General features: G+C 37.2%; 1 protein-coding gene and 1 long non-coding RNA gene across 9 annotated transcripts; one reads left to right on the top strand and one right to left on the bottom strand.

Annotated features, from left to right (window-relative positions):
- Nucleotides 1-1274: 1274 nt before the first annotated feature.
- Nucleotides 1275-23022, bottom strand: LOC110833301 (uncharacterized). 5 transcript variants are annotated; one of them, XR_015534931.1, is made up of 4 exons: nt 22873-23022; nt 22529-22607; nt 6471-9356; nt 1275-3520 (listed from the first exon to the last, which is right to left on the bottom strand). It is a non-coding gene; the product is annotated as an uncharacterized LOC110833301 (long non-coding RNA). The 5 variants fall into 5 exon arrangements; XR_015534930.1 differs by having other exon boundaries at nt 1275-3516; XR_002544175.2 differs by lacking the exon at nt 1275-3520 and having other exon boundaries at nt 6981-7930; nt 9301-9356.
- Nucleotides 6852-18433, top strand: LOC110833273 (ciliary microtubule associated protein 1A). 4 transcript variants are annotated; one of them, XR_015534928.1, is made up of 7 exons: nt 6852-6986; nt 9597-9657; nt 10547-10617; nt 12109-12285; nt 13678-13811; nt 15162-15327; nt 18047-18433. XR_015534928.1 is itself a non-coding variant. In XM_022071144.2 (6 exons), exons 1-6 carry the CDS (start codon nt 6878-6880, stop codon nt 18128-18130), a joined length of 636 nt encoding a protein of 211 aa, XP_021926836.1. In that variant the 5' UTR covers nt 6852-6877; the 3' UTR covers nt 18131-18433. The 4 variants fall into 4 exon arrangements, 2 of the variants coding, with proteins under 2 accessions (XP_021926836.1, XP_021926825.1); XR_015534927.1 differs by having other exon boundaries at nt 13552-13811; XM_022071144.2 differs by lacking the exon at nt 15162-15327.
- Nucleotides 23023-23095: the final 73 nt, after the last annotated feature.

The raw sequence follows: 23095 nt of genomic DNA, 5'->3' as shown, positions 1-23095 counted from the left end.
GGCTGTCTCACTCCTTCGCAACAGTAGCTAAGCATTATGGGAGTACGTCACTTTTCCGCCCTTGTGTGAGATTTGAGGGTTTGACATCGTTGAAAACAATGATCAAGGTCTTCTGTGTTGTTTGATGTAGGAGGTTACCAACATTTCGGAGGAAGGCGTCCCCATCTTGAGGATCTTTATGTAATTAGATGAAGAGGTTATGTTAGTACGAAATTATGACAACAATTTACAAGAGTACATTACGTCGTAGCCCTGAACAGATTATTTTTCGTTCTTGTTTAGTTGTAAATTACTTATAAACAATTAAAGGACGTATACACTGATTTTAACAAAGAAACCACGTATACTTTAAAAGTTGCATTCTCACCAGCGACCTACTTTCGAGATGTCGTTGTATTCTCGTTTCTAATCGACACAGCTGTCATGTCAACGAGGACAGGCGGCTGTATTCCATCCCCATCATTTCATACCGCTACCAGTCAATTCAAAGGAATTGGAAAGTAGCAAACCAAAAATGGAAGACGAGGTGAGCAACACAAGATTTTATATACATTCTTGAACGGGCCGGTACTTGTTTTGAATTTCGATGAACTGAAAGTACTTTATATACAGGGTGATTCGCGACTTCATCTTATAACTTCAGGAGCTTATTTCTGAGGTCATTTCCAGTTAGAAATGTCGTATAAACATTGGCTCGATTCTTAGCGATAACGGATTTATCAAAGATTATAATTAGCGAACAAAGACTTATAGAAAGATTATCTGCTGAATTAACAATAGATACTCAGTACACATCCTGGCGCGTCTGTGAATCTAGCATATAGCTTACATTACGTAATTAGGATTGTTCATTACTCGAGTTCAGAATACAAAATACATTAGAGCAATGCGTCTCTTGTTTACATCATTTTCTGGAGCACCAGATATTTAATATGCCCCCTAAAATAAAAATTTAGGAAGATGAGGTCTGGACATTTGGATGGCCAATTTTGGTGATCACCACAACCAATCCATCAACCAAGGAAGTGATGATCAAAACATGTTTCCACAGCAAAGCTGAAATTTCGTGGTTATTTTGAACACATACAAAAGTTTTTTTGATGAATTTACAACAATAACTTTTTCATATTGTTATACAAATAATATCCATGTAGTGAAAGATGAGAATTGGATCTTTGTTTACATGACATTCCTGACGCAGAATGACCTAAGGAACAAGTTCCTGAAGCTACGACATTAATTCATCAATTACCCTATGTGACTGGCTCTAGAGTAAAAGTGTTCAAGCCCAAAAATTTTAACCGAAGTTTTCGGGCTTATAATGCAAGTGGTCTGTTGCCTGTAATTTATAAAAGTTTGCACTTCGATTCTAAGTTTGTTTATAATTTTAATCATATTTATAAATAACATTTTTTAATCCATAAACCAGATTTGTGAGGACTTTCGGAACTGATAGTTTTCTGAATTTATAGGATTTGTATCTTAAGTTATTTGCTATTTATCCTTACTTATCTCAGAATAAAGAAACCATTCACTTTGTGTTTCATCTTAAGACCGTTTATTTATAAGATTACACTGAGTGAAATATTGCACCACTTATGGGATTAGTCATGCACTTCGTCGGTGTGTTGTTAAATCAAAAATGACCCAAGTAGATCAGGCAGGACTCGATCTATCGAAATATTATTTCCGTTTATTTTCCAAACGTAACCTCATATGTTTGTTTAGTCTACGTGTTAAAAGTACAGCTCTCAAGTGAGATTTGTAATCAGGGTTATGAAAAACATCATGACCCAGTCGGTAATTGAATTCCGTTGTAGCTGCGAACAAACGTAAAAAAAGAACATGCGTTGGGCGTTGAACTCCCTTGTTCGCAGTAGGTGTGAAGAAAGTCTGTGGCAGTAGAAATTGGATGCGGTAGAGGTCGCGCGAGTAGTCGTGGCATCTAAGTGCGCGATGTGTAAGCCGAGAGATGGGAGTTCGGTAGTGGTGGGGGTCGCACAGCTTCAGCTGCGGTGACGCACCGAACTAAACACAGCTAGAGCTACAAACCAACAGAAGCTGACATCCATCTAGCGCGTACTTCGGAAGGGTCCATCTCATACGACCAAAATCAGTCCTTTGCGCATGTGCCAGCACTTCTCGCTCGGCCTGTACTTCAGTTAGTAGCCGAGAACGCAGCAAAGAGAAAATTAGTGAGACCAGCAGTGGAGTTATGAATTTTCACGTGAATAGGGACGGGAATAAAAATGGATGCATTTTCAAAACATTTGCCAATTGACTCAGTTTATAGAGTAAAACAACAAATATTTCTTCATGACAGTGTGCAGTGTCATTTATTGACGTCAGTGCATCATTATATTCCTATGAAGCCAGTTTATGTCGTCATTCAGTTAGCTGTCAAGAGTTAGTTAGGTAATTGTGTAAGATTTAACATTTTTATGGCGAATGAATATTTTTGGTCATTATACTGCTCACATTGACCCTATGGATGGCGACAGCGAGCTGCAAAACGTTAGATTTTGACTCAGCACTGACACGACTGATCTTCCGAGATGATTTAAGAGTAGTTACGTTAGTTGTTTAGCTGGTTCGTAAGAAAACTGCGAAAAACCTTGTCCTTTGCCGATCACTCATTCGGACTGTAAAGTGTTCCCAACAGCTCTTACTGTACAATATATACAGCAGGCTAATATGTGCGTTAGAAGTATATGGCAAAGGGGTCGAAGGATGAGAGTGGTAGCAGACAAACATTTCTTCCCAGTTGCAGTACTTTGTAGCTCTGTGTCTCATTTCCTGTGTGTGTAATGCCTTTGGTTTGCATAGTATTTGCGTTTTTTCCTTCTACCTGCAAGTAAAGTCACAGATATGACCAACCTACTGTACACAAGTAGCCGAGCCCACGTGTTGGAGTGCTTTCATGTAACAAGGGGGTTTACATCATTGTGTAATACAGCATGTCATTGAGGAAAGTTTTGACTTCAGAACTACCAAATTTACATACTTCGTGACGTGTTAAAGCCTACACAGTTAGGTCCTTAGTATTAGATTACCAGTTTTTCGCAGTGTTTCTTAAATTAGTTCATCAGCAACTAACGCTTACTAGTGAAACAGCAATTATTACAAGTTTTACCCTTTCTGACTGTATAAAGTACACTCCAGACTGTTATTCTTATGTTTTAATTATGAGAAATATAAACTGGTAGATCTTGTGCAGTGATTATAGGAGCGGTATTTCCTTAGGCAAGTGTCAACGCGTGATGCTGACACTCGCTGCGCTGTTCGTTCATCAACTGTTACGGCTTCTGCATTATATACGTACACACTACGTTTTCAGTTTGCAGGTTGTAAAGTTTCTGAGATGTGCCCTCGTGAGCCACTCAGCCTCAGAGAGTCGGTGTATAAAGTATTCAGTTGCTTCAGGCCATTTGTGTATGTCCATGTTTGCGCGCCATCCGCCTTTGATCGTGTCGGTCACTTTAGTTGTAAACTGAGTACATCCTTGTGGAGGTTAGTCTGTCTTGAAAGAACATGAACTGAATTAGTTAAACCAGTAGTTGACTCGCCCATATGTATTCTTGTTAAATGCTATTACACGGTTGAACATACCATTCACACACCTGACAAACATTTCCATTACCAGAATAGTGTTAATGCATATTAATTTAAAAGAAAGGGCGCTTCTATTTTTAAACGGAATGATGGAGAACTTTTCACGGAGTTCTATCGTTTTGTTGTGATTGCATTGAATGAAAGCCGGCTTCATTCCATTGGCTTGTAGAATTTGCATATTCAGAGTAAAGGTTACGTGTTCCTTATAGAAATATAAATAACCCATTGTTTCTGCTTCCACACATCTGACATGTGTGTTTAGATCTGTATCGTAGCAGGGAAAGCTACGTTCACTCATTCCATTAAAACATTACGTTCAACCTCCTATTTCTTCATAGTCTTGCTAATCTAGTTTCGTGTTCTTTTATAGGTTATGGTCTTTGCTGTCCAGACCGAATCACGTTAGAATTGTTCAAGGTACTAACATAAGATCGCGTTCTCTGCCAGTTTTTAATAACCTAAGCGACACCGAAAAACTGAAATGATATACTAAAAACCATCTTATGAATAGACCTCTGTGCATTGCACCTACATTTATTGTAGTCATCTGTTTGGAAGGAAGCGCTGATTGCATGCAAGTCGTTTGAAGGCAGTGGCAATTGGCGTTAGATTCCATTCCGCAGTGGCGCCGCGTAGTGATCGCTTATGAATGAAACCAGTGTTTTCCAAAGTATGGTGCGCGTAACATCGGTAGTACGTGCGAACGGATTTCGAGGGGAATGCAGTAAAATTTAACAGATTCGTTAATAGTGATGTAGCTGGTAAGTTTTTGAAGTGTTTTAGCTTACTTTATAGCTTCTTTTTTAGTTCGTACCAAAAGTTTAAACGTAATGTGGTTAACTGCTTCTTTTGTAATTCAGAGAGGAGGTAAATTATAAAGGCTGAGATCCCGAAAGGGGTGTACAAATTTTTAAAGTTTGGTAAACACTGAATTAAGCGATTGATTGTCAGGGAATTAAATGGGGATAGATATGTTTATTTTTCAATACAAAACGGGTCATGGTCTCACAGAAGCCAGACCAAAAGCATAAGAAAAGACAGAGAAACATGTGAAATTATGCGAAAGGGTTTTATAGGCTGTGTTCCTTATTTCACCGACTCTTCGCTTGTCGATTAAAGCGATTTTACTGCGTATTGATACAGAAGAGGAACTATAGAATTTCCGTGCTAATGACACTTTAAAGACGTTTAAATGAGGGTTTTATTTTCCTGATTCCAGGTTCGATCCTGGTTGTCAGCCTGAAGGGAATGGTTTTTCTGATTATTGATTCAGGTTTAAAGGCAAGGCTGTAGGTCACTTCACCTGGCTCCGACAGGTACTTTGTGCCTCCCTCCCCCTCCACACACACACCACGCCCCTCCACGGACCATCCTGTGCCGGAATTTGCACTGACAAAGGCGCATGTTACCAAGTCCGATGCTTGGCTCGTTCAGTGGGGACGAATCTGTGCGTTCGAGATCCGTTAGAAGTAAAAATCAAGGTGTGGGAGGGGTAGCAGATAAAGAAGTATATACTGCCCAAACTTTACACATTATTTCCCAACGACAGGACTTCGTGCTCTGTAAAAGTAGCGTCAGAACTGCACAAATTAAACAATTGACATTATGGGCAGGATACGCATCGTGTAACAACGAAATAAGACAAGAACTTACGGTTAATGTAGGAAATATTTTTAACCCTCTGAAACCGAAGCTCGTCTGAGTAGTGTTTAATAATTTAGTCCGTACCGAAAAGAAAACTCAGCACTTCATCATAGCAAAAGGTGAGCTGGTTATTGCCATTTGAGGAAATTATCATTCTTCATTCTGAGAATCAATTACAAAGTGCAGCATTCTTGTTGTTAAAATATAAGGTACGTATAGTTAAGACAATTGACAGCTATAAAGCCAGTTGAGTGAAACATGTCTTAAGGATGAATCTAAACCGATTTCCATATAATTTGCTATAATGTAAGCCAACAGGAATATCAAAGAAAGAAATAATGCCCAAGGGACAATGAATGGACCAATCCTAAACCGGAAATGAGACAGCTGGAGTGGCATGCACCATGATGACCACGTAATACAAGGCTTTCTTTTTTATGTTTTCCTCCGTGCTTGGTAGAGGCCTTAGAATGGACCGATCACCAATCCAGGGAGTCACACCGGATGTATAACAGGCTGGGTGAAGCAGAGACCACCTACACCATTAAGTAAAGTGGTATAAAAAAGATTGATAAAAACACAGATAAAAGAATTAAAAAGAGAAACAGAAGCAGAGAGAGTAATTAGGAAGGGAGATTAGAACAGAGTTGGGTTGTGACGCCTTGTAGGGGTTTACCAACGTTTCGGATGAACAGGGTTGAAAAGATCTTATTGGTTCTGACGTCGCGTAGTCATTTCAGCGGTTACCAAGGTTTAAAAGGAAGTCCAGTCACCTACAAGCAAATGCTGAAATGGTTCCCAAGTTCCAAGTTGCCATTGCATGCTTCTCATGCAGCCCTCCCTATTTAAATTCATCAAAATTTACCCCCTTAAACTCGTCAGAATTCCCCCCCACCTCCTCCAGCCGATGTATTTACTTAACTTTACAAATTATAGCTTCAGCATGTTCTAATAAAATTTCCGTCGTTTCTGCTAGCAAACTGCCACTAATTAATGCCCTAACGTCTTCACTCTTACTTTATCTTTACCATGAGGACGAGCGGGCATTGCCTGGGAACCTTCTGACTGTAAGATGCTCTTTCTCCCCCTCTCCCCACAAATCGAAGTGTCTCTCACTTCTCCCCCACAAATTTTATCTTCGCTTGTACTCTTCTGCTATCCTTTTTATCTCTTTCTCTCTGTCTCTCTCTAAGAGATTACATGGCGTTGCTTACAGAGCAGAAGACAGTCCACATTTTCACCGCCTTGATAACCTCAAGCCTCGTTCGGTGCCAAGACCGGTTGATGTTCATACAGCAGGCCGTAAACATATTTTGTTTTAGCAATGTTTTAAAAGTAGACTTAGGATTGCGATTGTGTTGACTCGTTTCAGGCTGGTAGGAACTCACCGTCTTCCACTGTAAAGCCACAAAACATAAAATGAAAGGAAATTAATTTCTTGACCAGATGAGAGAATATCAGCTTCTCAAGTATAACTTGCTCCAGGGATTTAGTTGCGTCCTTTAGAGTCCGCCACTTTTTAAGTCGTAGGAGTATTTAAATTAGGTAGTTATTTTTCTTATTTTTTCAGAACCTGCTACCTTCCTGTTGAGGTATTCCAACTGAATTACGTACATTGAACATGGGAGGAATCCAGCAACAGCAGTGGACCCCAACAAAGCGACGAGGTCCCATTGCAGCAGAATATTCAAGTCCAGGACCAGCTTGTGTTACATTGCCAAATCTTATAGGTAAGCCCTTGTGTGGGAAAGAATTTGTCACGCACAAATTAACATGTAAGTTTGTCGATCAGCCACAACAGAAATTTCGCTTCTATATAAGAGCTGTGATACCTTGTTTTCTTTAAAGTAGTTTTCAAGATGATTCATTCCACGTTCAGAAATGTTATTATTACTAATACAAGATATCCATCAATTAACTCTTATTTAGGATGGTTAATTATGTATTTCTCGCAGTTTTATTCTGTCCCTCTGGACCGTCGTCATCAGCAAGAGTGTGGGCAATGTGGCACTCAGTTACGCATTGAAAAAAATTAGCATGAATTATAATGTTAGGCTGTTCGTATTGTTACTTGATGTCTTTACACGTTTAAATGACGAAATATACGATAAACAAACAACAAATTAAGGGTATCTGAATACTAAAGTAGTTTCATATGCATCACTCTTTAATGGTAAACTTTTTGTAAGTTCATAGACATATTAAATTTGGTTCTGACATCCACCCGTGCCCTTAGATTGTGCTGTCTTAAAAGAAAAGTTTTGGTGGAGTTCAATTACTCAAGCATGGGGCACCTCCCTGGACCACCCTGGCTCGACTACAGTCTGATAACAGTTTAAAAAGTATACATACATTTAAGTATATATATTAGCTTGTAACATTTATGATTAAAATACACAGGAATATTATTTGTGTGTCAATAATAAGTCTCCCTTAAGTACAGTAACAGTATTCTGGTATGCGAGCATCTTGTACTTTTTACTGGCGTTTGTCGTAGGTGGTTGTAGGAGCAACTCGTGTCTTTTCAAGGTCATTCGCTTTCTCCCCCTCCATGATTTCAGAGTTCAGAAAGGATTTCTGAACTTCACAGCTGATCCTTCCACCTACATTAGGCCACATTTACACGTGGATGAATAAGGATGGTGGAGTCCTTGGCTGGACAGAATAGTTGTACCTAGAAATAAATGACAGGTTATGTCAAAGTCAAACAAAAAGTAACAAAATGGCAGTGACACTGTTGAATTTATATATAACATTAAGTTGATTTTTGCTTGTTACTTCTATCTCTTTATGTGTCTTCACATTCAGATGGCCTGCATTTCACTGCCGAGAGTCAATTGGATTTGTTTGTTTATTTATACTGCAGGCAGCATTTGACAGCAAGCACAGAATATTAATGATGAAAATATAAATGGTCTCTTGAAGTCAATCAATGTGTAAGTTATACTTGCATGGACTTCATAACAGCGTGTTTCATTCGTTAATCTAAGATCTGGTTTTTCAAGGTCAAGTCAGTGGCCGTTTGTCAGTGTACTGATGATATCATTTGCCTGCTCAAATGCATATCCAATTAACTATGCACTTTAGTTGTGTTGGCTCCTCCTCTTCTTCTTCTTCTTGTTCTTCATTTTTGTTGTTGTTGGTAGTAGAACACTTGCTTACAGACGTAGGGCATAAGCACTAGGCATTATGAAATGACTGGTTTTAATCTGTCACCTATCCTGACCAGTGGAATATTCAGAATTTTATTTCAGGGTGAAAGGTGAATTTCTTTAAACATATTATTCAGTAAAATTACATTTTATTATACTGTAGCATAAATCATCTTTACTAATAACATAATATTGTTCACTTTATCATTAGACCTTTTCTGTCTTATACAGAATAACTGAAGGGAAAAGACAATTTTCGAGAATAAGATCTAAGACTGAACAATAATATTAAAGTTGTTCTTAAATAAGTAGGATGTGAGAATGTGGAATGTGTTGTCCCACTACAAGCCATGTAGGCGCTTGTGGGGAGGGGTATAGCTCTTACTCCTTAACCTCAGCTCTAGGTGGGGGTGAGTGGTTAGTGTCACACCTAACTGCATTTTTCCCCTGGGAAAGGACCCTGGTACGCATTGGATAGGAGGCTGGGTGGGCCCCAGAATGCAGAGGTTAGAGGAATAATCCTCTGCCCTCATCAGGGATCAAACCGCGGTCGCCCAGTCCATACTGTATACTGACTGAGGAAATTCTTTGACAAGCCGAATGATCGTGAGTTTCTCAAGAAAGACTCTCCTTGATGGAATTAGAAAATTATGTCAGAAAAAGAAGACTCTTTTCAGGTCATTCCGTGTTTCAGGATTGGGGTGTTGGACCCATAAATCCTGGACTCTCCAAATATTGATATGTAATGTGTGCCACTAATCTCCATTTAGCACTGAGTTTGATAATGTGTTTAGATTTACCTCATTTCCATCAAACATCTTATTGGTGGTGTGATTATATACAGAGATACATTTACTTCATCTTTATAATTAAACAGACAACAATTACATACCAATGCAGTCTGTGCAAAACCCATCACTAGAAAAATGTCTTCGCCTTCAACTACAACTGGAAAACACAAAAATAGTAAACTTCAATAAAAGTTTGCAATTGCTGGAATTTTAACTAATTATATTACTTTATTTTATCAGTATGTGTGTACTAGTAGACATAAAATTAAATGAATAAAGACAAAATTTGACTGAAAAATAAACAGATGCAATAAAATGAGCATAGAGTTCAAATTTTAGCTGCATTATGATGCAGCTATTCATTTTGCAATGTTTAAAATTTTACTTTTATTTTCAGGAGTTTCATCAGTTCCTGACTCGAAGCGTGGCCGTGCACCGGCATTCAGTTTTGGAAGCAGGTAGGTCTCAAATGTGAAATTGTTGGAACTTTCCGTAAACTTTGGTTATTTTTATAATTATACCATATGTAAGTGGATCCTTTCTTGAATGATAGTTACCTGTTAGTCCAACCATCGTGCCATCATTTAAGGTAACAATCTCGGTACATTCTTCTAATCTTAATATTAAGCAATGATCAGAAACAACAAGAGTCTAAATGTGTACACTTCAGAATACACTAAAATTCCAAAGATGTTCTTTATGCCATATCATGGGTGATTATCTCAGTAGGACAGTCAGTGGAATAACAAATGCAACAATGGTATCAAAGGCAACAGTTCCAAGGTCATTGTTGTAACAGTATGATTAAATATGTGACGTACATACATGGATGGGCACCTACAGTGTTATTTGCTTGTGTTAGAGCATAAAAAAACACCTAAAACTTTTGTATAGGTTCATAATTACAAAATCCATATCCTGATGAACATGTTTTGAAACTCTGTGTAATCAAATTGGACCCAAATTTTTGTTATTAATTTGAATCCTGTTTTGTTTTATCCTCTTGTTTCTGGGTGCAGGCACTGTGCAGACATTTCATCTGTACTGTCAATGTGTTCATGAAAGGGTTATATGATAAATATGTTTATTTAGAGAGATAAAATTATAACATTTTATTTCAAGGTCAGATTCTTGACATTGTTTTATGTGTGCTTCTTTCTGAGTCATCACACTTTTGATTTAGTGAACTGCAGAAATCAGTGGTTTAAAAGATGAAATATGAAAAGAATTGTAATGAAGTCTTGTAGGCTGTGTAATTTAAAAGGTTTTTATATGCCAGTCTGCACCGAGTGAATTCTTGGCACTCTTTCACTGTTGAGAATTTCTGAAGTGTGTATTTCATTTCAGACACGGAAATAAAAATGACAGCCCTGGCCCAGGACCCGGCCAGTACAATGTCACTGGACTCAGTGCAAAAGGTAAGACTGATGTCCATAAGTACTCTTATATGATTTGAAGCTTTCACGGTGACATAACGCAATAAAATCTTCTCGGGCAATTAGGGGGTCTGCAGTGGCTGCGCAGTCTGAGGCGTGGCCCTTGTGCCGCTGGGACCGTGGGTTCGAATCCCACTCAAACCATGGATGTTTGTCCGCGTTTTTCTGTGTTGTGCTGTCCTGTGTACAGGTAGAGGCCTTGCAATGGGCCGATCCCTCGTCCAAGGAGTCCTACCGAATGTCTATAGATCAAGTCAACGAAAAAAGTTGGGACCCGCAGTGCTCAGGCACTTGAAGAATGGGTTGTCCCCAGTATCCCAGGCAATTAACCACGTCAAATGGTTAAACAGTAAAACCGACGTTTCAGGGACTGTCTCTGTTCCCATCATCAGGCTTCTGATCAGAACCATTTGACGCAGCTGATCGCCTGAGAAGATTTTATTGGGATAAGTACTTTTCATTTTCAATAATAAATGTGTTTTTTGAAAAGTTCTATTTTATTCTGTTTTGTTGTCACTTCTCATTTCAAGAAGATATGAAATTCCTTTGGTGTGCAGACCTACACTAGGATGACCTTTCTACCAAGAACAAGGAAGTTCAGTAGAAATATACCTTGGAGTAATTATTACCAAAAATGTATATAGTATAGCCTCTTAACTGTAACCATTAATGCATCCCATTGAGCTACCAGGTGCTAGATGCCTTATGAACATTTTGTAGTTTTCCTCTAAAATCAGTTGTGCACCTCAGCATTAGATTAGAATTGGTGTCCCTTGAATGCTTTTATCAGGAGACCAGCGATGTGAAAATCACACAAGTAGGCATCCTTCACGATCAGAGAAGGCTGTAGGCATTACCTTACCAGCAGATCTTTCAGCCTTAATTTTCTTGTTGTGAGATGCTGGACTTTTCCTCTGCATACTTGAATTTTTTAACTGTGGCCCATATCACTGGCACCCTGTATTGTAACTGGCTGCATGGAAGGTGGGTTTATATTAAACGTTCACCTCCAGTAACTTCCCACTGTCTTTTCCCCATTCCCTGCATACTCCATACAGTGTTTAGGATTTGAGGTTTTCACAGTGGTGAGTCTGAAGATGGCTGTCTTCTGGGTTGTTGTGCCGTGTAGTCTGGTAGAAGTATACCGACGTTTCATAGGTCCTTGCTGCTACTGTCATCAGGGCGATGAGTGATGGAGACAGCAAGGACCTCTGAAACGCCGATAAACTTTACCAGACTACACTGTGCAACAACCCAGAAGACTGTAATCTTCTAATACACTGTTGCATTTGAGGAGGTATCATTACATGAAGTAACTACCTCCATCCTTGAGATTTTGTTTAAACAGAAAAAGTCTTTGCAAGGAGAGGTAAAGTGTATTTGTTAATTTTACACATATTACATGCCAAAGAACTGGTAGCTGTCTTTGCCAGTGTATGAAGACTGTTTATTGTGAATGTACTTTCTGTTCAGGTAAGGACAACCCCTTAGCTGCCACTCTTCACAGCCGACCAAAGGAAGTACGGGCTGATCTCACACCTGCACCAGGCGACTACAATCTTGAGAAGTCCGAAGGCATTATGCATGACACTTCTCCCAAATACACGTTTGGCCTCAAGACACAGGTGGAGAAGCCGAGTCAAACCCCAGGTATTGTGTCTGTTACAATCTGTGCGCATTAATTCCACTAACAAATGTTTTCAATGTCCATATATTTGTTGCTCTGATAAATTTGTTTCACCATTAATGTTTTCCTAAGAATATGTTTTCTTTAAATACTAATTTTGTCAGAATTTTGAATAGAAAAATATTAATAACTGTATGACTGTGTGTTAGAGATCTGAGAAAGTCAGTAGTGTCACAAAGAACAGTATAATTATTGGTATAATTTTACATGATTCAGTTTTATATAGTTTCTGAGAAAAAATTACCTATGTCTACAAATACCAAATTCTGGGACAATGTAATAAAAAATTATAAAAATCTGTTTACAATTATATTACTATGAAAAATGTCTGTAGATACAGAAAGCACATAACTACATGTGTGCCATATTAGTGAATACAGTTTGTAAGTTGTTTAGAAAATGCACCTTAATGTGATAAAATTTAAATTTCAGATATCAGTGCAACCTGTCTTCTCCTTTAAATTTAAATTTGTATTTGTACACTTTAAGTGGACTTGAACAATAGGTCTGTCAGTCCAGTATTTAATTTATTATCCTTGTGTGACTGATTCATCAGATGATTGACTTGCCACTTAATTAGTCAATATAAACTCAGTGAGATTAACAATTTGGTATCACAATAAGAAATGTTATTTTATTTGTATAATAATATCAGCACATGCATGTAGCACTGTAAACTGAACTTTTCATTTTGAGGTTAAGAGGTAAGTGGCGTACATAATAGTATGCTTTTGAACTGAATGTAACATTACTTACAGTATCAGCAGATGAATATATGCTACTAACATTAGGTGAGGCTATATTTTATATATTCATTTTCCAAAATGTTACACCAAATTTAATATCAAATACCACTGTTAACAATAACTTATTTCAATGTACTAATAAAGAACATTTTTCCTTATAGTCACTAGGATTGAAAATATTTTTTGTATGTGAACATTCATAATATAGGTTTTTGAACCCACAGTATTCAACAAACAATCAATTGCTGCACATAAGGTTTGGTTTTATAATATTTTTTATGTTTGAACATACTTTTTCAGTCCTGAGTACATTTTCTCTACTTCATTACACTACTGTAAATAACAGTTATTGCCCTCTGTTCAGGGGAAAATAAAAATTATAAGTAGTAAACAATTTGTTTACATTGAAGACATTAAGTTTAATTTTTGCATGTCAGTTGGGAAAACAAAATTCTGAAAATGGTTTCCTTCTTTAACCTGCAGCACCAAATGTTTACAACATCCCAACTGTTCTTGGGCACACAAAAGAGGGTAACAAGAAACAGGCCCCCGCATTTACAATTTCTGGGAGGCAAAAAGTACCATTAGATGACCGTGTTCTGACTCCAGGGCCTGGGTCATACAATAATGCTAAGGCTGACAACTACAAAGCAAAGGCACCAGCATACTCCATCAGCTCTCGCTACCAGATGCCTTCTGATTCAACAATGAAACCAGGCCCAGGTGCGCACTCCCCAGAGAAGGCAAGTTTCTACTTTGTTTTTATAGAGAGATGCATGTTTTTAGTTGCATAGTTCCTGCAAACTATTGAGTTGCATGTCCAGTTTAGGTGTCTTGTAACTAACATCTCTTTCTGTACAAGAACTCCAGTTCATTGCTTTTTAACTTTGCTCAAAATAAACAGATTACATTTTGAAGATAAAATGATTTAGGATTTGAGGTTTACATGGCGGTGAATACAAAGATGGCTGTCATCCGGATTGTAGCGTTATGTAGTCTGAAATGTTGGCAAACTTCTTCCAAACTACATGACATTACAGCCAGAAGATAGCCATCTCCAGAAAACAGTGACATCTTTTTATTAACTATAATAATATTTCTGCATCAGTATTTATTAAATTAATTATTAATCAGTTATGCCTAAAATGCATACAATATGTAACATTTGGCTTGCCTGTCTGCACTGTTTTACTCTTGTTTACGTATTTTGATCTACTTTCTTATTAAAGTCCTTGCAAAAAAATTATTTACCAAACTGGATTACATGACTTACCACTTTACACAAACAACTAAATACATATTCTTAAAACTTTGCATACCATGTAGTGTATTAGAATATAAAATAAGTAAACAAACAACTATTAACACTATAAAAAAAGACACTATTGCCATACGCGTTTCAACCTCAAGAGGTCATCATCAGTGGCATCAGGGAAATTAATTCATTTAATCAAATGGTTTAAACTGGATTTAGAAAATAAATAATGAATAGGGTATTTAACAAAAGTATTTCAAGCGATAATGCACTAGATGTTGTTATTCACAGGAATAACAACATCTAGTGCAGTATTTTCTAAATCCAGTTTAAACCATTTGATTAAATGAATTAATTTCCCTGATGCCAATGTTGATGACCTCTTGAGGTTGAAACGTGTATGGCAATAGTGTTTTTTATAGTGTTAACAGTTGTTTGTTTACTTATTTTATATTGCATACATATGTGCATACTGCTTTGATACTGGATCAGAAACAGGTGGACAGACAGGCTTCCCCACAGGGAGTGTTCTGCTTCCTAAAGCATGCCTAGTAATGGGTTCAAGTTAGTTCTTGAAATAATGATTAAATTAAAGTATATATGGCAAGTTAATATTAATATGCTTTGTACATGAAAATAAAACCTAAAAAATATCCATGAATTTAATATATATCAAGTTGTCTCTACTTATATTATAATGCTGAAATCTGACTGCCCTAAATTTAACAATTACTTTACTACTATAACCATAAATTTCAGTATCTTAATAGTGAGAACCAACAGAACATGGGTAGACTAATCTACTAACATTCCATTGGCCTCCCTTCCTACCCTGCAGGTATATATTGACAAGACCTGGGCCCCCAGTTATTCGTTCGGCATCAAACATTCCCCATACATTGGGATTTTCCAGCCAAGAACCGTGAATGACAAAAAGTGACTTCCATGACTCATCAGTAACAAAGACAAAGGCATGGATGCATGAAGATGTTGATGTTGTTTCGGTAATGTACCTGGTACACATTTATAGTAGTAAAGAAGGGTTTTGTATGGGCACAGATTCTTACTTGTTTTAATTTAATAATACTCTAATAAGTAAGGTTAAGAAAGAAAGAGAATGTCATTGTCTTATGTTCATGGTTATTTTGTTTTATGTTTATGTTTAACTGCATCTCAGGTAGAAAATAGATGTTTAATTAATTAAAGAATTGATAATGATTCTTACAGTGTTATTTCTTTGTTAACTTGTAACATTTCTTAGATTACACAAATGTGAGGTTGTGTAAAAAGCCGTTCTGAATCGACTCCATCTGTGACTGAAGTTCGGAACTCAATGTGCAGCTGGAATTAGTATTTGGATGTATGTGATAGTGGTGCTAGAATGCTAACTCTTTGAAGTTAAGGCTTGTATAAATATAATTTAAAAATTCAGACTGTGTTGTAACCTTCACGAATCTGAATGCTGGACCTTAAGTCTGCAGCCTGTCAGTCAGGCCTATTACTCTCTATGCTGAAAATATTGTGCCTGTCCCTGGATGCAGCATCCAGTTGTATTGCTTTAATTGTTACAAACCTGTTACTTTGTTTTATTATTAACATCCCTGAATGAAAAATGTATGATACTGGTACTTGACTGACTGGATTGTTCATTTGCCAGGACCCCAAGTTTTGAAAAGAATTGTAGAATCCCCCAAATTGCCTACATTTCGGGTCTGAACTCTTTAGACTGTGGGACAAGAGACAGAGAGAGTAGATGGAATAAGGGAAAGCTTCAGAGCCAATCAGCAGGTCACTGTTTATTTGGTGCACGACTATTATCTGCCCTGAGAAAATCATATTCCTATTGGTAATGCCTGACAAATACAGAAGGAAATCAAACATGTAAACTTTGCAGGTGGAGCAAAGGCACGACTTGGTCAAAATTTACATTCTGAATAGTAGATATATTTCCTTCTCTTTGTCACCATCGACATCACATTTTCTGCATTCCTTCTAGGGTTAAAAAGCTGGGACCCAGACTGTACCACCCACAGCTGACCATGCAAGGACAAGCTTTCAGATTTATGCTGGTACCTATACCTTAAAAAAACACAACATTGTCTCCATTACAAAGGTCAAATGTTTGATATTGTTGAGGAAAACAATCGCTGTTTATTGTGAGAATGATATGAAACTCGTAAATACTCTCTGTGGACAGAATTCAGAGCTAGTGATTATTAAATCAGGTGGTACACGAAATTTTTACTGGGCTGTAAAGAGTTGTTTGGCTAGCACTGTGACTATAATAGGAATTATGGAGTTGGCGTGGGAGAGGAATGTATGCCAGTCACTGATGCAATGCTATAGAGAACCTGTCTTCTGCTGCATTCAGTATAACAGACTGCAGTAAAGCTGAGATCCAGAACTTATTTTTACAAGTTCTTCTATGGCTCTCCGGTCCGTATTCGGTCCATGGCCTCCTCAATTCTCCTCTTCCATTCGGTCCTTCTGTTAGGTCTGTCTGTCCGAGGTTGAGGTTTCAAAACATCTTCCTTTTAATGATGCAAGGTTGCGACCAACCCCCAACCTGGAGGACCAGGGTACCTGTCTTAGTCTGACCTCTCCCCCTCGACCAATCTGGCTAGGGAGGCCCTACCAGTAGCTCTTGGGGTCACTGAGGTACTCAAGCCCCACCACCACGACAAGGTGCAGGTACCATTAAGTGGGGTCTATATACAAGTATTGCCACATTTAATGTGCATTGCCTTCAGTCAGTTTAATTGCATAAATTAAATATCTCTCTCTCTTTTGCTCTCACACACATTCTCTCTCTCTCTCTCTCTCTCTCTCTCTCTCTCTTAGTTAATGGCATTCCTATTACATGTGTATCATAATGTAAAGTTTTCATCTACTTTAATTCAGGTGCCTAAATATATTAGTACAATTATAATTTGAGTCTTTGAAAGATTCTGAAGATACCTGATGTATGGCATTTGAATTGTATGAATATTATCGTGTGTAAGTTTCATTCTAATTAATTTTAAAAGTCACTTTATGAGTTGCCTGTGTAAATGTTTATAAATTATTTTGACAGCTTTGTCAGATTTTAATGAAACTTTATATACAGCACTTCTGTTTTAATACATACTAGCATGTATGAATTTATCCACTTTAATTATTTTCAGGACTAAATTCATATTTGATAACATCAAACAAAGTATTACTTTTAGAGAATCATGTTTTGAAAGGAAGTTGTAGGTAGGCACGGATTTTAAGTGAAACATACATTTTAATGTCACTGTTATGTGGGTACAGTTACTTGTTTAAATCAGGTAACCTTAAAATGGTCCGTATACTGGATGATATTCACCGGGCCACATAACTTCCTAAGGATGCCTTATTTTAAGTTATAATTTTTTAAATTATTATCATAAACTGTTATCAGAAGTATTAATCATTAAAACATCTTTTCTGCTTGTTAGTACCTGAGTATAAATTATTAAATGTACTTTAATAAAGCTTTCTTTTGACTGCATCAAATTTAATTCGTAAAGAACATTTTTTAATCGCCGAATAACTACAATTTAACCTTTACTGTTTGTGCTTATGCACAGTCCAGCTGTCATATTTCTAAACCATTAATCTCGAAGAACTTTCAGCCGGCAACCCCATAACACAGGGTTTTAATTAATTAATCCTGTATGGTAAATTCAAACATGTTAATGATAAGTAACTTTATTTCAGGCAAGGTTGGATAACCTCCCAGCACATACATTTGGGATCAAGCATTCACCCTATGCTGGCTGCCTTAAAGACAATGCGTGGTAGAATGGAATCAAGTAGCGAGAAATCATCAGCTGCTATCGCATTGTTCCATCATTCATCGTCTCATAATACAAAAGCTTTTCTGTTGTCTGAGTCTTAATTCATCATTTATATGTGCCTCACTAATAATTGCAGAATACCAACTTGATTATTCTGTAATCTAATTAGACAATAAGAAAAATGTTGCACAATTTTAAAATTGGAACAAGAGAAAATGAATGACTGATATGAACTATTTCTGAATCTTCAGTTTGTATATTAACATTCTTCACTGTAGAAAAATAAAGGTGTAATTATGAAAGTTAACTGCTTTGAAATGGTAACTTAAATTATATGAATTTCTTGCCATTATGCAGTAAAAATTTAAAATCATTCTTCTCAAGATATCTGTCTTCTGGGTTTAGCACCATAGAGTCTGATAGAAGTTTACCAATGTTTCAGAGGTCCTTGCCACCTCCATCATCAGGGCAAAGAAGGTGGGAGGATAATATACATAATACATAGTCATCAAAATAGAGCACCCTAGTAGGATTTGAGGTTCCCATGGTGGTCCCCCTAATGATGGAGGTAGCAAGGACCTCTGAAACATCGGTAAACTTCTACCAGGCTACGTCCCTGAAGATGCCATCTTCAGACTCACTGCCGTGAAAACCTCAAATCCGACTTCTAATTTCAGTACATATGACATGGAATATCACAGCTTGTGAATTTATGTATTACTTGTAACTTAGAACATGGGTGAGGCAATCCAACTCATTTGCCAACAAAGTGTCAAATTTAATTATTTTTTAGTTTTATTTGTAATATTAAAATATAATTATGCCAGTCACAATGGCTGCATGGTCTGAGACGTGGGCCTTGTGCCGCCTGGACACTGGGACCGTGGGTTCAAATCCCACTCAAGGCATGTATGTTTGTCCGCGTCTCTCTGTGTTGTGCTGTCCTGTGCATAGGTAGAGGCCTTGTGATGGGCCGATCACTCGTCCAAGGAGTCCTACCAAATGTCTAATACATCATGCAAACCTCCAAAAAGAGAGGAAAAAAGCAGACCCTGCCAAAGCGGGACAAATGCTAAAGAAAAAGAAGATTAAAATATAATTATGCCTGAAATACCCTGGGTTTGCATTGAGCTGCAAAAGTCTATGTATTGAAATTTTGCAGAAAATATTTAAGAGAGAACCAAGTGTTAAATGTAAATAAAAAAATTATGAAAATCACAGCCATCAGATAATTATATGACCAACTTTACAATTAAATACAGAATGCCTTACGTTTGTGCAAATATGCACAGGACTGTCGTAAAGTAAACTACATTTTAAGGCAATGCCAGAGTCTGGAAAAGTGAGGACTTTGTTCTCTGTTAATGCAGCTGGGCATTTTCACCTTGAATATAGAGGTTTATAAACAAATAATTAGCAGATGGTGAACATATCTACAAAGCAAACAAATACACTGTATTTCATGCTGAAATTGATATCTATTATTGTTGTATGATGATTTGCAGTTCTATGTAGGTAGTTAAAATTTTATGAGTAATTTTGATCATGGCATGTTAATGAACTGTCTTCCTTCATTATTAGCAGTCTTCTCAAGGAACTATCCTCTATGTACACACTCGTCCCAGCCCTGGAGCATAACTCCAGGGGTAGGACAAGTGTGTAGATATCTAAAAAGGATTTGCACCCAAGGGAGAAAGCAAAGAAACAGTAAAATTTCTGGTTATATTTGAACCATCCTCATACTTCTTTTGCTTCATCTTATATATACCGAAATACCTTCCAGCAATCAGTGAAATATATTTATGAAATACAAACTTCTTGTGAAGGAATAAATTAGACTTTCTGATTCCTACAAACAACTTGGAATTCAAATTTGACTTATGTATGGAAGAACCTAAGATTTAACCAGGGGTTGTCATACTTTTTCTACAGCATGAAACATATTATGCTGGAAATGTGTTACATGCCACCCAGGAACAGATCTAGAAGCTGCCCAGGGCAAATTGTATTTGGGATGAAGAGAAAAAAAGAGGTTGCAGAAATTGGTTATTCAGTTATCACCTTCCTATAAAAGGAGCTAAAAAATGTCACAAAGTTTGAGCTCTCAAGGGAGAAAACTGTGCCTCGCTCCATTGATCCATGGCTGGTGCAGGTCATTGTTTTTGCATAAGTTAATTTTTATGTTGATTCTTATGTTTATAACTTGTAATATAAAAATAATGTAGACTTGCATAGGTAATACTATTATCCATTTCCTTCTCCTCTCATACAGAAATTGCCCTTAATGAGGCTGCTAAATCCATTTCAGGCTTATAATTTATTAGATGTTTGGCTTCACTTTTGAATACTAATACTTTAGATATTTAAGGTGATCTTCAGTTAATCGTTTTTGAAACTTCACAAGGAGATGTGCCACTGACAAGAACTGGGCATGCCACATGTTGGACAAATTTAACTCAAGAATTGCTGAATGGAATTTAATTAACTTTGATGTGGTGAGTTTAACTAAAGTATCACAACATAATTCCAATTTTGGTTAAGATCTGACAACAGTAACATACACTTTGTGTGATGATCTACACATGTTTTGTGTGTTTTGTGGGCAAAGTTGATGCCCCCAATTTGCTCTCAAACATCAGTGTGATTGGAATCTGCAGTCCAGGCAATTAGATTAGAAGAAACCTTACAGGCAACTCTAGGTTTACGAACAAGTTCCGTTCCAAGATGTCCGTTATGTGTATCTTGCATTCCTGAGCTTTTACAATACGTATCGTATCGTATCGTATACGTTAGCAGCATTAAAACCATGTATTAAACATCGAGTGGTCTATACAATACATTTTATTATAATGTATGTATGTGTTATGGTTTATCAGTAACAGCACTACTATTTCGCTTTGGACCCATACATAACACAACATAAAACATATTTTTAAGTCACCAAATGCAGAATTACAATTGACCGTCTATGATAACCTAGGCAAGGCAAGTGATGATCCTATTATATTATAATAGGGGAAATCACCGATTTCTTTCCCACGAGAAAACATTCTACGCGGTGTGGCATGTAAACCAACGTTTTTTTACTGGCTAGATTAGTTTTAATATCCAAGAACAGTTCAGTACAATTATCATGTAATAATTTTCTGATAATAATTATAATAAATACATTTTTTAAAAGTTTATTTATTTAAATCTTACAATTATGACCACTATACGTCAAGCATTTCGTTTTATGAGGAACTATCTATTGGCGAATTGAAGAAATTTTGAATGAAATGTGATGTTCGTAAACCGAGAGTTTCCTGTATATGGCAGGTCACCCAGCTTTGAGTTTTCAATGTTTCTACCCGGGTTACAGGACACCCAAGTAGGTAAACGGGTCAGAAAATGTTCGCGGGCCCATTAGTTTACACCTTCCCAACAGATGGTGTGGCAATTCACTTATCTTTACATTAGTTCATACCCTCGCCAATACGTGACGCGGAAGTTCAGCTATCTGCATTAGTTCATGCCCTGGGTAATATATGGCGCAGCAATTCACTTATCTTTACATTACTTCTTACCCTCGCCAATATATGGCGCGGCAGTTCACTTATCTTTAAACTAGTATGTGCCCTCGTCAATATTTAAAAAAAAAAGAGATAGTTGAATAAGGAGCATTTCAAAACATACACCATCACTCTTGAGGAGACAAAAGAGGCCCTGCAAATTGCTGGATCAGCTGTTCTTAATTTGAAGGACAAGTCAAATAAGAAACTACCTACAGATAAGATCTCCAATATTGAAGACATATATACAGAGAACACAATTAAAAAGTAAATGGTAGGCGAAATCAATGTCTCTGTTTCACCCTTACACATCAGTGTGATCCTGGAATCTCCAGGCCAGGCAATTAGCTCAGAACAAACCATACCTGATGATCAATGATCCACTAAACCTTCTCCAATTCAAAATTTAAAAGTGTAGATGTGGTTTCCACACTGAAATATAATTGTCTCAACTTTATAGTAGTGGTTGTAAAGCCATGTCCAGACTTCGAATAAAATCTACCGTCACCATCTTTAACTAATCTGTGAAAGTGATAAAAGCATGAACTGAATCATTAAATGTTATGGTAAGAATTTAATATGTCTCCTTGTTAAGCTGCTGAAGAACTAACAAATATCTTATACTGGCTGACAAATATGGAAACCAGATGATGGAGGCAGTATGACCTCTGAAATGTTGGTAAACATTGACCAGACTACACGGTGCAACAAACCAGAAGACAGAAATCTTCATACTCGCCGCTGTGAAAACCTCAAATCATACAAACTAACAAACGATTTTCAAATATGAATAAAATTGTATGAAGTGGCATATGTCCCTGGAGAGACAGAAACAAGTGTGCATACAGTACTTAGCTTTGCTGGTCTTCTTCTGTGTTGCAACACAGTGTGGGTCTTTCTCAGAGGGCTGAAGATGGAGGCAGCTGTTATCTACCAACAAACCCATACAGCATTAAAACCGAAGACCAACAATTTTGCTCACTGCTGTGAGAACCTCCAACCTCATATATGCAATTAATTCACCCCTTCACACTTTTGTATTTAAACAACATGGCAAGAAACAAGTTTTACAACTCAAGTTTGTGAGCACATATATTTTAATGAACAATGTGTACAAATAGGTTAAAAATGCAAGCAACACCATGATATAAGGATTTCATAATTTCTGCATGACAGAAGAAGTTGGGCTTAGTACCATTGGTCAGTTAGGATCCAATATTGTAAACCGCTTTCTCCACATATGTCACCACGTACAACAATAAGTCATCTTCATATTCGCCGTCGTGAGAAAATTAAATTTCATCAGGCATGATGTATATACTACCACAGATAGTACCAGCATTTTGGCGTCTATCATCCCGAGGTTGGTAGGTCCCTGTGGTTGGTATTAATGTTTGTGTCATTAACAGAAAAACAGT

The sequence above is a fragment of the Zootermopsis nevadensis genome, unplaced genomic scaffold, assembly GCF_977971745.1.
Source record: "Zootermopsis nevadensis isolate Lab colony 2312 unplaced genomic scaffold, Znev_1.0 Znev_ptg000012l, whole genome shotgun sequence".
NCBI classification, from domain to species: domain Eukaryota; kingdom Metazoa; phylum Arthropoda; class Insecta; order Blattodea; family Termopsidae; genus Zootermopsis; species Zootermopsis nevadensis.
This window is presented reverse-complemented; position numbering and strand designations above follow the sequence as displayed.